This window comes from Bos indicus x Bos taurus, chromosome 19 (genome assembly GCF_003369695.1).
Source record: "Bos indicus x Bos taurus breed Angus x Brahman F1 hybrid chromosome 19, Bos_hybrid_MaternalHap_v2.0, whole genome shotgun sequence".
NCBI lineage: Eukaryota > Metazoa > Chordata > Mammalia > Artiodactyla > Bovidae > Bos > Bos indicus x Bos taurus.
The window spans coordinates 22254736-22267363 of NC_040094.1; the positions used below are offsets into that span (position 1 = coordinate 22254736).

Below are 12628 nucleotides of genomic sequence, written 5' to 3' on the forward strand. Positions count from 1 at the left end.
GATGAATCAGTCTAGGGAAAAAAATTTCTGAGGCCCAAACCTAGAAGCCTTCCAAGTGTTTGGCATCATTGTGGCTCAAAATTATATTGACCTTGACCTATAACTTGAAAAACATTTTATATTGCCTAAGCTTTTCTAATTTTTTTCTATTTGTCCCCAAAATCTCAATGAGAGCATGAAGTTTAATCACTCCTCTCTGTAATGAAATTTCTACCTCTTTTCAAGGATTCAGACTATGTTTTACGAAATATGATGGTCACAGGGCAGCAGGGTCTAACAGAAATCCACAAGAATCCCTCTGTCATCTTTAGGAAGACATGCATCTTCAGGTATGGGACATACCTCACCGCCTGTTTTGTTTGACTGCCAGCTTCTGCTTCTTATGAATATAATGGCTCTCATTCTGATGGGGCTTTAAAGGAAAATTACTGTAGACCTTTGTCTGCCTGGGTCCTTTCCCCCTTAAGTTCTTTTTAAAACAGATTTCAATTTAGTGTTTTATTTTTTATAATTTTCTTATTAACATGAAATTAACAAAAACCCACCATGGTTATGAAAAATACACCCACATCACTAATCAGAGCTCATCCTCTTAATGTTAGCTAGCCTGCGGACATTTTTTTTTTTTTTTAACTTAAAGAAGACAGGCTGGTGCAAAGACGGGGAGGAGGCAGAGAATGTTGCCTTTAATAAGTACTCAGTTCTAGATTACCTTGAATGCCTCTCATGTGTGAAATGCAAAGTACGCTACTAAACTACTGCAAAAACAGATCTTAACTAGAATACAGTGCTTCTTAGAGAGTCAGCATAGTTGAATAGGCAGTAACCTATCTCAGGCTAGTAGGCAATTTGACATTTAAGTACCTATGTTAATTCAATTTCAGTTTGGCCTCATACCAGAATGTTCATTCAGTTTTAAGCTCCTTTCCATAGTTATTCCTTGTCCTGGCTAAGAGTTTTACAAGAGTCCTTCTAACACCCAGACTTACAACCTTGGATTCCTGTGTATAACTTAGAGCAGGTGCCTTTTGAGGAACTCTGTTGACCAAGGAAGCTTAGCATGATGCCTCACTACTATGGCTATCATGAAGACATGGCTCAGCTGCAGCGACGGGTAGGTACAGCCAAACAAGGGCATAACCTTTCTATCATGACAGGATTGGTGTTATGAACTGTAAATATGCTTTTTTGGCCATACCCACAGCATGAAGGATGTTAGTTTCCCAACCAGAGGTTGAATCCATGCCCCTTGCAGTGGAAGCACAGAGTCCTAGCCACTGGACCACTAGGGAATTCCCTAAACGTGTTTTTTCTGAGGCTGTGCTAAGCACCAGCGTTTTTACAGATACCTAAAAGGAATGACATCTCAATATCATGTAGATGGAAAAAGGGGGAAAGAGATAAAAGGATGTGTTTATACTTCCTGAGGGAAAGAAGGAGCTACTACATTTCTATGAAAACCTCAGGTCCCTCACTGACACAGGTGCTGTCAATGCCCTGCCCAAGTATCTTCTGCCAGGGGCTGCAGATCCTATTGCTAATAACTCACCCTGTAATTGTCAAGGGGAGCCCCTCTCCAGGAGGGGCCGATGAGCTCTGTAAACACCTCCCCAACACACATCCAGAGCAGCTTAGAGCTTTGTTGTTGTTTATTGCTTAATTGTGTCCGACTCTTTTGTGACCCTGTGGACTCCAGCCTACCCGGCTACTCTGTCCATGGGATTCTCCAGGCAAGAATATTGGAGTGGGTCGCCATTCCCTTCTCCAGGGGATCTTTCCAATCCAGGGTTCGAAAGCTTGTCTGCGTCTCCTGTATTGGCAGTCAGATTCTTTACCATTGAGCCTCCTGGGCAGCCTCTAAATGAGTAATATTTATAGAAGACATGAACAATGTTATGGTCCGTGGGGAACTCTGCTTGACTCATTTCTACATCCATGAGTCTGTATTTTTAGCTACTAATGGTGGAAGACAGCTGGCTATTCTTAGCATTCTGTAATGACTCACAGATAGTCAGTGGTAAACTGGGGACCACCCTTGTGATGGGAAGTTTTTCAGTCCCTAGAGGTCTACAGCTCCTGGTTACTACTGAAGAACCCATTACACCTTCAATAGAGAAGGACCAAAAACTATGGGAAGACAAAATTAACCCCCAGGTATGGGACCAGGGGATTCCTGGACAAGCCCACCAAGCGGAACCGGTCATCATTGTCCTCCGAGATCCCACTTGGTTTCCTAACCGGAAACAATATCCTCTCAAAAGAGAGGCTCGGGAGGGACTACAGCCTTTAATAAATAAATTCCTTGCTTGTGGGTTATTGGTCCCCACCAGTTCACCATGTAACACCCCAATCCTCTCAGTAAAGAAAAAAGACGGAACCTGGAGAATGGTCCAAGATCTCCGGATCATAAATGAAGCTGTAGTCCCCCTCCATCCCACAGTACCCAATCCCTATGTAATCTTGGGAAAAATCCCACCCAGTGCCAAGTGGTTTACAGTCTTGGATCTCAAAGATGCATTTTTTTTGCACACCACTGGCTAAAGAATCCCAATATCTTTTTGCCTCTAAGTGGGAGGCCCCAGGAGAAAAACACCAACAGATGACTTGGACAGTATTATCTCAGAGGTTCAGAGATAGCCCCCACCTGTTTGGACAGGCCCTTAGCCAGGATCTCCTAGATCTGGACCTGGACCTAATGGGAAAATATTACAATACATAGATGACCTATTAATCTGTTCTCCAGATGAGAAAAGTGCCCAACAACATGCAATTCAGGTTCTAAACTTCTTGGCAGAAAGGGGATATAAAGTCTCCCGTGCTAAGGCACAGATGGTCAAGACAAAGGTCACTTACCTGGGAGTTCAGATTACACACGGGTCCAGGAGGCTGTCCTCTGATCGGGTACAAGGAATCCTCCAGTTGCCCTCCCCCACGACTCAAAAACAATTGAGAGCTTTCCTGGGGCTAACTGGATATTGTAGGATCTGGATACCCAGCTATGGTCTAATTGCCCAGCCCTTATGTGAAAGCTGGACTTCCCTGGTGGCTCAGATGGTAAAGCATCTGTCTATGATTCGGGAGACCCAGGTTCAATCCCTGGGTTGGGAAGATCCCTTGGAGAAGGAAATGGCAATCCACTCCAGTACTATTGCCTGGAAAATCCCATGGACAGAGGAGCCTGGTAGGCTACAGTCCATGGGGTTGCAAAGAGTTGGACATGACTGAGTGGCTTCATGTTCACGTTTCACTCAACTGTTAAGATGTATCTGTTTACATTTAGAGCGCTAATGAATGACAAAAGACCTCTCCCCTGCTTCAAGGTGGGGCAGAGTGTGGGTGCAATTTGGCTTCCAAAGCTCCTTTTAGGATTGGGCTGAGGATAAACTTCACCTGAAATCACAGTTTTAAAAATATTTATTTATTTGGCTGCACCTGGTCTTAGTTGCGGCATGCAAACTCTTAGTCACTGTCATGCAGGATCTAGTTCTGTGACCAGGGATTGAACCAGGCCCCCTGCATTGGGAGTGCAGTCTTAGCCACTGGACCACCAAGGAAGTCCCTTAGCATCTTCCGCTTCCCCATCCTGTTTGCCTCAGACCTTCAAAGGTTTCTCCTGAAAGCACTCCCTCAGTGAATAATTGGCACAGAGCATCCCTTTCTCAGGCTCTGCTTCTAGAGAACCTGACCTAACACATTCATCCTTCTTTGGGCATTCAACCAAGACTTACTGGACACTACATAAACAAAAAATGAATACCCTCAGTTAAGGACAAGTCTATAGTAAAGACAGTAAGGCAGAATTGGACTTCTCTGGAGGTCCAGTGGCTAAGACTCAGCACTCTCAATGCAGGGGGCCCAGGTTCTTTCTCTAGTCAGGGAACTAGATCCTGCATGCTGCAACTAAAACCCGGCACAGCCAAATAAATAAAATTTTAAAAATAAGGCAAAGCAGATGGACATGGAACAACAGACTGGTTCCAAATAGGAAAAGGGGTATGTCAAGGCTGTATATTGTCACCCTGCTTATTTAACTTATATGCAGAGTACATCATGCATGAGAAACACTGGGCTGGAAGAAGTACAAGCTGGAATCAAGATTGCCAGGAGAAAGATCAATAACCTCAGATATGCAGATGATACCACCCTTATGGCAGAAAGTGAAGAAGAACTAAAGAGCCTGTTGAGGAAAGTGAAAGAGGAAAGTGAAAAAGTTGGCTTAAAGCTCAACATTCAGAACACTAAGATCATGGCATCTGGTCCCATGACTTCATGGCAAATAGATGGGGAAACAGTGGAGACAGTGGCAGACTATTTTGGGGGGCTCCAAAATCACTGCAGATGGTGACTGCAGCCATGAAATTAAAAGATGCTTTCTCCTTGGAAGAAAAGCTATGACCAACCTAGACAACATATTAAAAAGCAGAGACATTATTTTGCCAACAAAGGTCTGTCTAGTCAAGGCTATGGTTTTTCCAGTAGTCATGTATGGATGTGAGTGTTGGACTATAAAGAAAGCTGAGCACTGAAGAATTGATGCTTTTGAATGGTGGTGTTGGACAAGACTCTTGAGAGTCCCTTGGACTGTAAGGAGATCCAACCAGTCCATCCTAAAGGAAATCAGTCCTTAGTGTTCATTGGAAAGACTGATGTTGAAGCTGAAACTCCAATACTTTGGCCACCTGATGAGAAGAACTGACTCATTTGAAAAGACCCTGATGCTGGGAAAGATTGAAGTCAGGAAGAGAAAGGGATGACAGAGGATGAGATGGTTGGATGGCATCACCGACTCAATGGACATGAGTTTGAGTCAACTCTGGGAATTGGTGATGGACAGGGAAGTCTTTGTGTCCATGGGGTTGCAAAGAGTCGGACACGACTGAGCGACTGAACTGAACTGAGCTGGATGGAGTCTGACTCTGGTGCAGCTACTTTAGATCACAGGGGTCAGGGTGCGTTTCTTTATGGGGAGCTGAGGGAGCTGAGCCCTGAGAATTTAAGGGGTGGAATGTGTCAGGCAGATGAAATAGCAACAAGGGCTGGTATGGCTCGAGTATAGTAGGCACAAGAGGAGGTGATTCAGTGTGTCTAGGTGGAATGTTGTGAACAGGCTTTTATTTTATACCCTCCTTATGTTTATTTGGTTTTGGTTTCAGAGATTTCCTCTTTAAGTGCACAGACAGTTCAGGAGTTGTTTTGGCCTCTGTCTGTGGAGAAAACCACATCGTAGTTCCACTTCGTGAGAGAACAGGAGAAGCTTTGGGAGTTCTCGATGTTAACATTGGCAAGAGTAAGATGTTGTTGTATCGAGAGTTTAAAGATCTACAGAAAATGCTGAAGGTGATCCAGCTTGCCTGCAGTGAAATACTGGGCGAATTATCTGGAGAAATAAAGAAAAACTATATCCTAGGTATTGTGAATGCGGCAACTGTCTGAATTCATAGATTTAATAAGTTTGGGGGAAATCAGACAATACAATGAAGGATGCATTTTCTAAAATGAATTGTTGCAAAGTACAGATCTTTCCACATGGAAGGATTTCCTTCATTCAGTCTTGGACTGATTAGTCTGGCCTATATGTTAGAGCAAAGGGTAAGGAATCACATTTTCTTGCCTGCTGCTGCTGCTGCTGCTAAGTCGCTTCAGTCGTGTCCAACTCTGTGCCACCCCATAAACGGCAGCCCACCAGGCTCCTCCGTCCATGGGATTTTCCAGGCAAAAGTACTGGAGTGGGGTGCCATCGCCTTCTCCGTTTTCTTGCCTAGAGTCATGGTTTTAGAGTTGAAGGACTCATAATGGCAATATAGAAGTAGCATTTATTAAATGCCACATCATGTGTCAAGCACTTTAAATATGGTATTTCAATTAGTCCTTATCATAACTCTAGGAGGTGAATGGTGATTATTTCATTTTACAGACAAGGGAAGTGCACCAAATCACACAGTTGACCAGTGGTAAAGGCTGGATCTCCACCCCAGTTTGGGTGCTCTTTCCACCACAGTGTGCTTGCATGCTCATTTGTGTCTGACTCTTTTGTGATCCGAGCCTGCTCTGTCCATGGGATTATGCTGGCAAGGACACTGAAGAAGGTTGCCATTTCCTCCTCCAGGGGATCTTCCTGACCCAGGGATCAAACCTGTGGCTCCTGAATGGCAAGTGGATTCTTTAGCACTGGGCCACTTGGGAAGCCCTCACAGCATTAACTCACAGGAACATCTCATTTTACAGAGAAAGGAGCTAAGGTCTGTCAAAGTAAAGGTCCAAGAGCAAGCTACTGCAGAGCCAAGAACAGACCCCAATCCTTGTGATTCCACTTCCACCAGGCTACTCTTACCACAAAATCAGTGTAGGCAGAAGGGAGGGAAGACGAAAGCATGGAAACCTTTCACTACCAAGATTGGAATAAATAGAATTAGTAGAGTAACACTGTTGGATAAAGCTGAAACACTTCTAGCCATTACACAGTGTGGGATAAAAAGGAGAAAGAAAGGAAAATTCATATCTTTTGAGCATCCACTATGTGTAAGACCTGGGACTAAGCACTTTTCCATGTACCATCTCCTGTTAATTTCCACAGCTTAACGGGAAAGTAGGGATCAACTCTTCTCACAGAAAAATGAAAAGGGGGCTCAGAGAGACAACTGAACTAATAAGGGTGAAAGTAGGTTTCAAAGCAAGGTTTAGCTACAAATAAAGGTTTCACCTTTTCTCAGAGCCTCTGCCTGTGAACCCCACAGGTGGGATTCCATTTTTGCCTTTTGATTTCATGACTGGAGAAACTAAGATTGTTTAACGCTATAGGATATAGTCTTTTTTTCCTAAAAAGAAAACAAAGGTTTGCTATATTACATTCAGAATCCTGTGAAAAAGTAGTATGTGTTCTGAACAGCCGTGTGGGATGTCTTTCTGTTATTCTAGAGATTGAAAGTGTGGGAGAAGTACAGCGGGCAGGCATTCTCTTCTTCAGAGTCATGCTACAGGAGCTACAGGAGTGCCTCAGTCTACTTACATCCTCGGACTTTGTGTCACTATTGCTGCATGATTATGACCCTCTGGCGGAAGTCAAAGCCCCGCCAGACAGCCAGTCCCAGGATCTGAAAGCCAACATAAAATTAGTACAAGACATCCTGAAAGGGATTATCGTGTTCTTTCATCCAGAGTTGAAATCATCAAGTGACTTAGAAAGTTGGGATCACTGTAAACTGGTAAGTTTCATTAAAAAAAAAAAAAAAAAAAAAACTCTTCATTGAAGAATAACCTACATGAGTTAAGATATACAAATCTTAATTGCACAAATCCTTGATACACAAAGGCAAGAATTTTTACACAATGAATGTAAGAGGCACCTGGAACAAGAACAGGAGTGGCATCCCCAAAGCCTTCCTTTTTACAAACCTCCCCATCACCAGCCTCGCACACACACACTCTCTCTCTCTCACACCCCAAGGGTAACCAGAATCCTGATGTCTAACACCATAGATTGATTTTGCCTGTTTCAAAGTGTGTATAAATGGAATTGTGTAAACTTAGGAATCAGGCACTCTCCTTCCACTTGATGATTCCACGATTTTTGTTCTTTGTTTACAGTACGTAAACCAACAGTTAGTCGAAAATATTTGTGACTTTGATCCAACTGCTATGGAACTGAAAGTTAATTTAAGGCTCATTGCTGAATACTTTGAAAGTAAGTTTCCACTTAATTATATTCTAAATCTATACCAACAGCAACAAAATATAGTTGCAATCCAGAGATTTTTATTAGAATACAGTGGCCCAGCATGCATGTGTGCTCAGTCGTGTCAGACTATTTGCAACCCCATGGGCTGTAGCCCGCCAGGTTCCTCTGTCCATGGAATTTTCCAGGCAAGAATACTGGAGTGGATTGCCATTTCCTACTCCAGGGGATCTTTCTAACTCAGGGATCGAACCCACATCTCCTGCATTGGCATTTACCACTGAGCCACCTGGAAGCCCCAAAGCACCCAAAATTCAATTTTTAGGGGGAAATAGTTCTGATTATAGTCTTCTAAAAGTAAGGGCATTGTCTATAATCTATTGCAATCCCCATAGTGACTATCTGTGCCATGCACATGAGAATTCAGAAGCACCTCTATCTCCCACTTAATGACTCCATATTCAAAATTCTTAAAAAAAAAAAAAAAAGCAAATGGAGGCTGCAGTAAGGCTAGAAGCCAAGTTTGTTAAGCGAAAAGGCAGCTATGATCTTTAGTTTCCATGAAGAACCAAATAAAACAATAGAGCATGAGTCTTTACAGACTAGTAATGTAGACTTTTTGGAAGGAGCATCAGCAGGTGGTTAAGACTCTGCTCTCCCAATGCAGGGGGCATGGGTTCCATCGCTGGTCAGGGAACTAAGATCTCACATGCCATAAATATACATGCACAAGCACACATTCCTCCATGTGGGTGTGTTATCCCACCAGAGACCTGAGGCTGTTTACGTGAATGGAACAGTAAACAATGAACTTATTCTTTCTTAAAAAAAAAAAAAAAAAGATGTTAAACTAATCATTGATTGGGGAAATGGCTCTGTAAAAATCCCTCACTAAGCCTTGTCTCCCTCTCCCCCATTCTCTTTGGATCCTCCAGACAAAGGGTTTCTGGACTTCTGGGACACATATAGTAGACAGAGAGGCTTGGAACCAGATTCCTAGGACAAGAGATAGGAAAAAGCCACCCAGAGGAAGACAGCCCACACTCCTCAGGTTGTCTGTGGAAGCAGGAAGCAGTGGGTGGATGAGAGAGAGAGAGATGTTCTGGCTTAGAAAGGAGAGATACTCCCAGCAGTTTGGGAATGCTAGACACGAGGTTCACATAGCAGTTAACATGAATTAATGTGGACCAAGAGTGGTGTGAGTGAAGACTATGGCTTCTATGTAGCCTCATGGCTGGTGGCTGATTCACAGGCACCTCTGCATTCCCAGGTGTTAACAGTTCTCGCTGCTTTTAAGGGGTCGTTTAAGGAAAACAGGGGGCTTCCCTGGTGGCTCAGATGGTAAAGAATCTGCCTGCAATTCAGGGCACCTGGGTGTGATCCCTGGATCAGGAGGTTCCCCAGGAGAAGGGAGTGGCAACCCACTCCAGTATTCTTGCCTTAGGAATTTCATGGACAGAGGAGCCATGTGTAGTCCCTGGGGTTGCAAAGAGCTGGACATGCCTGAGCAGTTAACACTTTCACAGATGGGAACTTCTGGCTAACTTTTTGAGGAAATAGCCCCATTGTCAGTAGAAATTTGGAAATTTCCAGGCTTGCTGTTGAAGTCTGAAGCCTTTTTGATTCTGCGCATGTGACTTGTTTTGTTTCTCTCCAGAAGCTATAGAATCACTGCTTTATCCCCACGACCGTGAAACTTCAAAATGATATATCTTTTAAAAAATTATTATATTTATTTTAATTGGAGGATAATTTCTTTACAATATTGTGGTGGCTTTTGCCATGCATCGACATGAATCATCCATGGGTGCACATGTGTCTGTCTCCCCATCCTGAACCCCGCTCCCACCTTCCTCCCCATCCCATCCCTCTGGGTTGTTCCAGAGCACTGGCTTTGAATGCCCTGCTTCATGCATCAAACTTGTACTGGTCATCTACTTTACATATGGTAATATACATGTTTCAGGGCTCTTCTCTCAAGTCATCCCACCCTCGCTTTCTCCCACATAGTCCAAAAGCATGTTCTTTACATCTGTGTTTCTTTTACTGCCTGGCATATAGGATCGTCGTTACCGTCTTTCCAAATTCCATGTATATACGTTAATACACTGTATTGGTGTTTTTCTTTCTGACTTATTCACTCTGTGTAATAGGCTCCAGTTTCATCCACCTCATTAGAACTGACTCAAATGAGTGATTATAGCTCAGTAATATTCCATTGTGTATATATACCACACTTTCTTATCCACGCAGGTCTATTTTCGTCCATTGATCTGAACACTCCCTGGGCCTTTTCAACTGTGAAACGCAGGTCCTTACATCCCAATGATTTCCTCCCTGACATCAAGGTTGCTGCACATGGCTGTGCAGTTTGTGTACTGCACAAATGTACTCTGCTGAGGGGGTGGGGAGCTGAGACCTAACTAGGGTTCCATTCACGATACTGTGGGCTTCAGCTTACACTTACGTCTGCTTGGAAGAGGGGCACCTCCTTCACACACTTTTTTCTGTTCACCAAGCTGTGTGCATTCATCCATTCACACAAAAATGACCTAGAGGTTAGAGGAGGCCCTGCCCTCCCTTTTCTGTGTTCCTTCTTTGCAACTCCTATTATTCAGACATGGGAAATCCTAGATTAAGCCTCCAAAATCCCTATAGTTTCTCTCCTATTTTCCATCTTCTTTGTTTCACTTTCTGAGACATTGTCTCAACCTTTTACATTTGTTAACTTACAGAGGTACATAGTCAAAGAGTTTGGAAGCCATTGCACAGAAGTATGAATTTTTGTAAAGATAAATTGCATTTATTTAAATTCATACATAATTTGATTTATAACTACATCGTGAAAAAAAAGTCAGTACAATGTGATACTGTATAGAAATTATGCTTCAACTGGAATAAGACTACTATATTTGCAAGAACTCAGTTAGGCCTGGAATAAACTTCCACCCAAGGTTTGATAACTCAGGAAAAAATTTGGTTTTACCTCCTCGTTTAACATGAACTCTTGCCCGACAAACTGGAAGCAGCACTCTGCAGTACCTTCAGGACCACGTAAATTAGAGACATATTAGGTCCCTGACTGTCATGGAAAATAAGAATTCTCCTACCTACACAAAAACTGATTGAAACTGACACACATATACCCTTTTAAGTACGATGTTGCATGGACCTTCAGCTCATCGTATGTGGCAGTAATGTTAAGAGGTGGTAGAGGGTATGTGAAACAGCAGAAATAAAAGAACTGCAATTAAGAGAACTAATGATGAAGAGAAGAGCGTTCAATAAATACTGCTTAGAGCTTCCCTGGTGGCTCGGTGGTGTACAGTCCGCCTGCCAATGTAGAAGACATGGATTCAATCCCTGATCTGGGAAAATTACACATGCCAGGGAGTAGCTGAGCCCACGCACCACAACTATTGAGACTGTGCTCTGCAACAAGAGAAGCCACTGCAATGAGAAGCCTGGGTGCCCAACTAGAGAGCAGCCTCAGCTCACTGCAACTAGAGAAAAGCCCAAGCAGCAGCAAAGACCCAGCACAGCCAAAAAACAAGTAAATAAATGAAAAATTTGAAAAAAGAAATACTGCTCACTGATCTTGGGTTAGTTGTTAGTTGAAAGGAGCAGCTACACATTAACTTTGAACTTGAAGCTTAAGAACTTCATTCTTTTTTGCCTCGCACATCTAATTGTCTTTCATTCCCAAAGCTTTTAACTTAATCTAATGTTAAAGCAGAGATTCATAAAATGGAATTTTAATTAGAAATATCTTAAAATGACCCAATGTTTTCAGCAGAATGAATTTCCTATATAATTAAAAGTTTGATTAAGCTAGAATCTACAAAAAAAAAAAAAACATAAAATGTTTCTGAATTAATCGGTTCATAAACAGATTCAAAGGTTGAGCCAGCAATTTTTTAAACTCAGATATATTCAAATAATTTACTATAACCTTTACCAAGGAAGAATTAATCTGTGCACACTGGCTCTCTGCTGAAATGCAAAGAGCTGGCATCTATCCACCACAAGAGGGCAGTAACACTCAACCGTTGTTAATGGGAAACCCGCGGACCGATGGAGGCTTCCTTCAATAGAGGAATCATTAGAGCCAGTTGTTAAGCCATAAATCTCTCATTGGGAACAGGACAGGGAAACAGGAACCTTCGCCCAGACAGGTTCGGAGCTTCTGTCCCCGGTAACAATAAGACAGGAAATAAGCAACAGGGGCTTGTGAAATGGAGCGACTTTGCCCCCCATCCTCACGTCCTTAAATCACCATGGAGATGGCCTACTAGCTTAATAATGGCTGCAGATAGGGGTCTGTTCATCTGGATGTCAGATAAGAGCACTGGCAGGCATCAGTGCAACAGAGCTCTTAATGGGGATTTGGAAAAGGCAGAATAAAGGCTGTGGAGAGCAGCAGAGCTGTTATATCTCAGAAAATTAGTCAGGACTGGTTTTAGAATTGTTCTAATGGCACCCCACTCCAGTACTCTTGGCTGGAAAATCCCATGGACGGAGGAGCCTGGTAGGCTTCAGTCCATGGGGTCGCTAAGAGTCGGACACGACTGAGCGACTTCCCTTTCACTTTTCACTTTCATGCATTGGAGAAGGAAATGGCAACCCACTCCAGTGTTCTTGCCTGGAGAATCCCAGGGACGGTGCAGCCTGATGGGCTGCCGTCTATGGGGTCGCACAGAGTCGGACACGACTGAAGCGACTTAGCAGCAGCAGCAGCAGCAGGGTGTACTTTAATTTAGACTTGTAACATTGGGACATTTTTCAGCCTATAGCATTAACTTTTAAAGCTTCCAGGAAGTTAATACAAAAAGGGATCAACAAATGCATCTCAATATTTTAAGTATGTATGTTAATTGGTCTAGTGTTACTCATATGATATGAATCAGGTATTTTCTAGGTGCTCTCATGTCTGACATCTGCTTTCATTTTTATTCG

The 12628-nt window shown here is 43.0% G+C and overlaps 1 protein-coding gene across 4 annotated transcripts in view; it reads left to right on the plus strand.

Annotated features, from left to right (window-relative positions):
- Positions 1 to 12628, plus strand: part of EFCAB5 (EF-hand calcium binding domain 5) — an 85281-nt gene that overhangs the window by 68165 nt on the left and 4488 nt on the right. For 3 of the 4 annotated variants that reach the window (XM_027518275.1, XM_027518274.1, XM_027518276.1), the window contains 4 exons: positions 226 to 329; positions 5154 to 5407; positions 6916 to 7202; positions 7585 to 7681. In XM_027518275.1, coding sequence (XP_027374076.1) covers positions 226 to 329; positions 5154 to 5407; positions 6916 to 7202; positions 7585 to 7681 — 742 coding nt within the window. Of the gene's footprint in view, positions 1 to 225; positions 330 to 5153; positions 5408 to 6915; positions 7203 to 7584; positions 7682 to 12628 lie in introns of those variants that run through there. The other variant, XM_027518277.1, reaches the window with a different exon arrangement.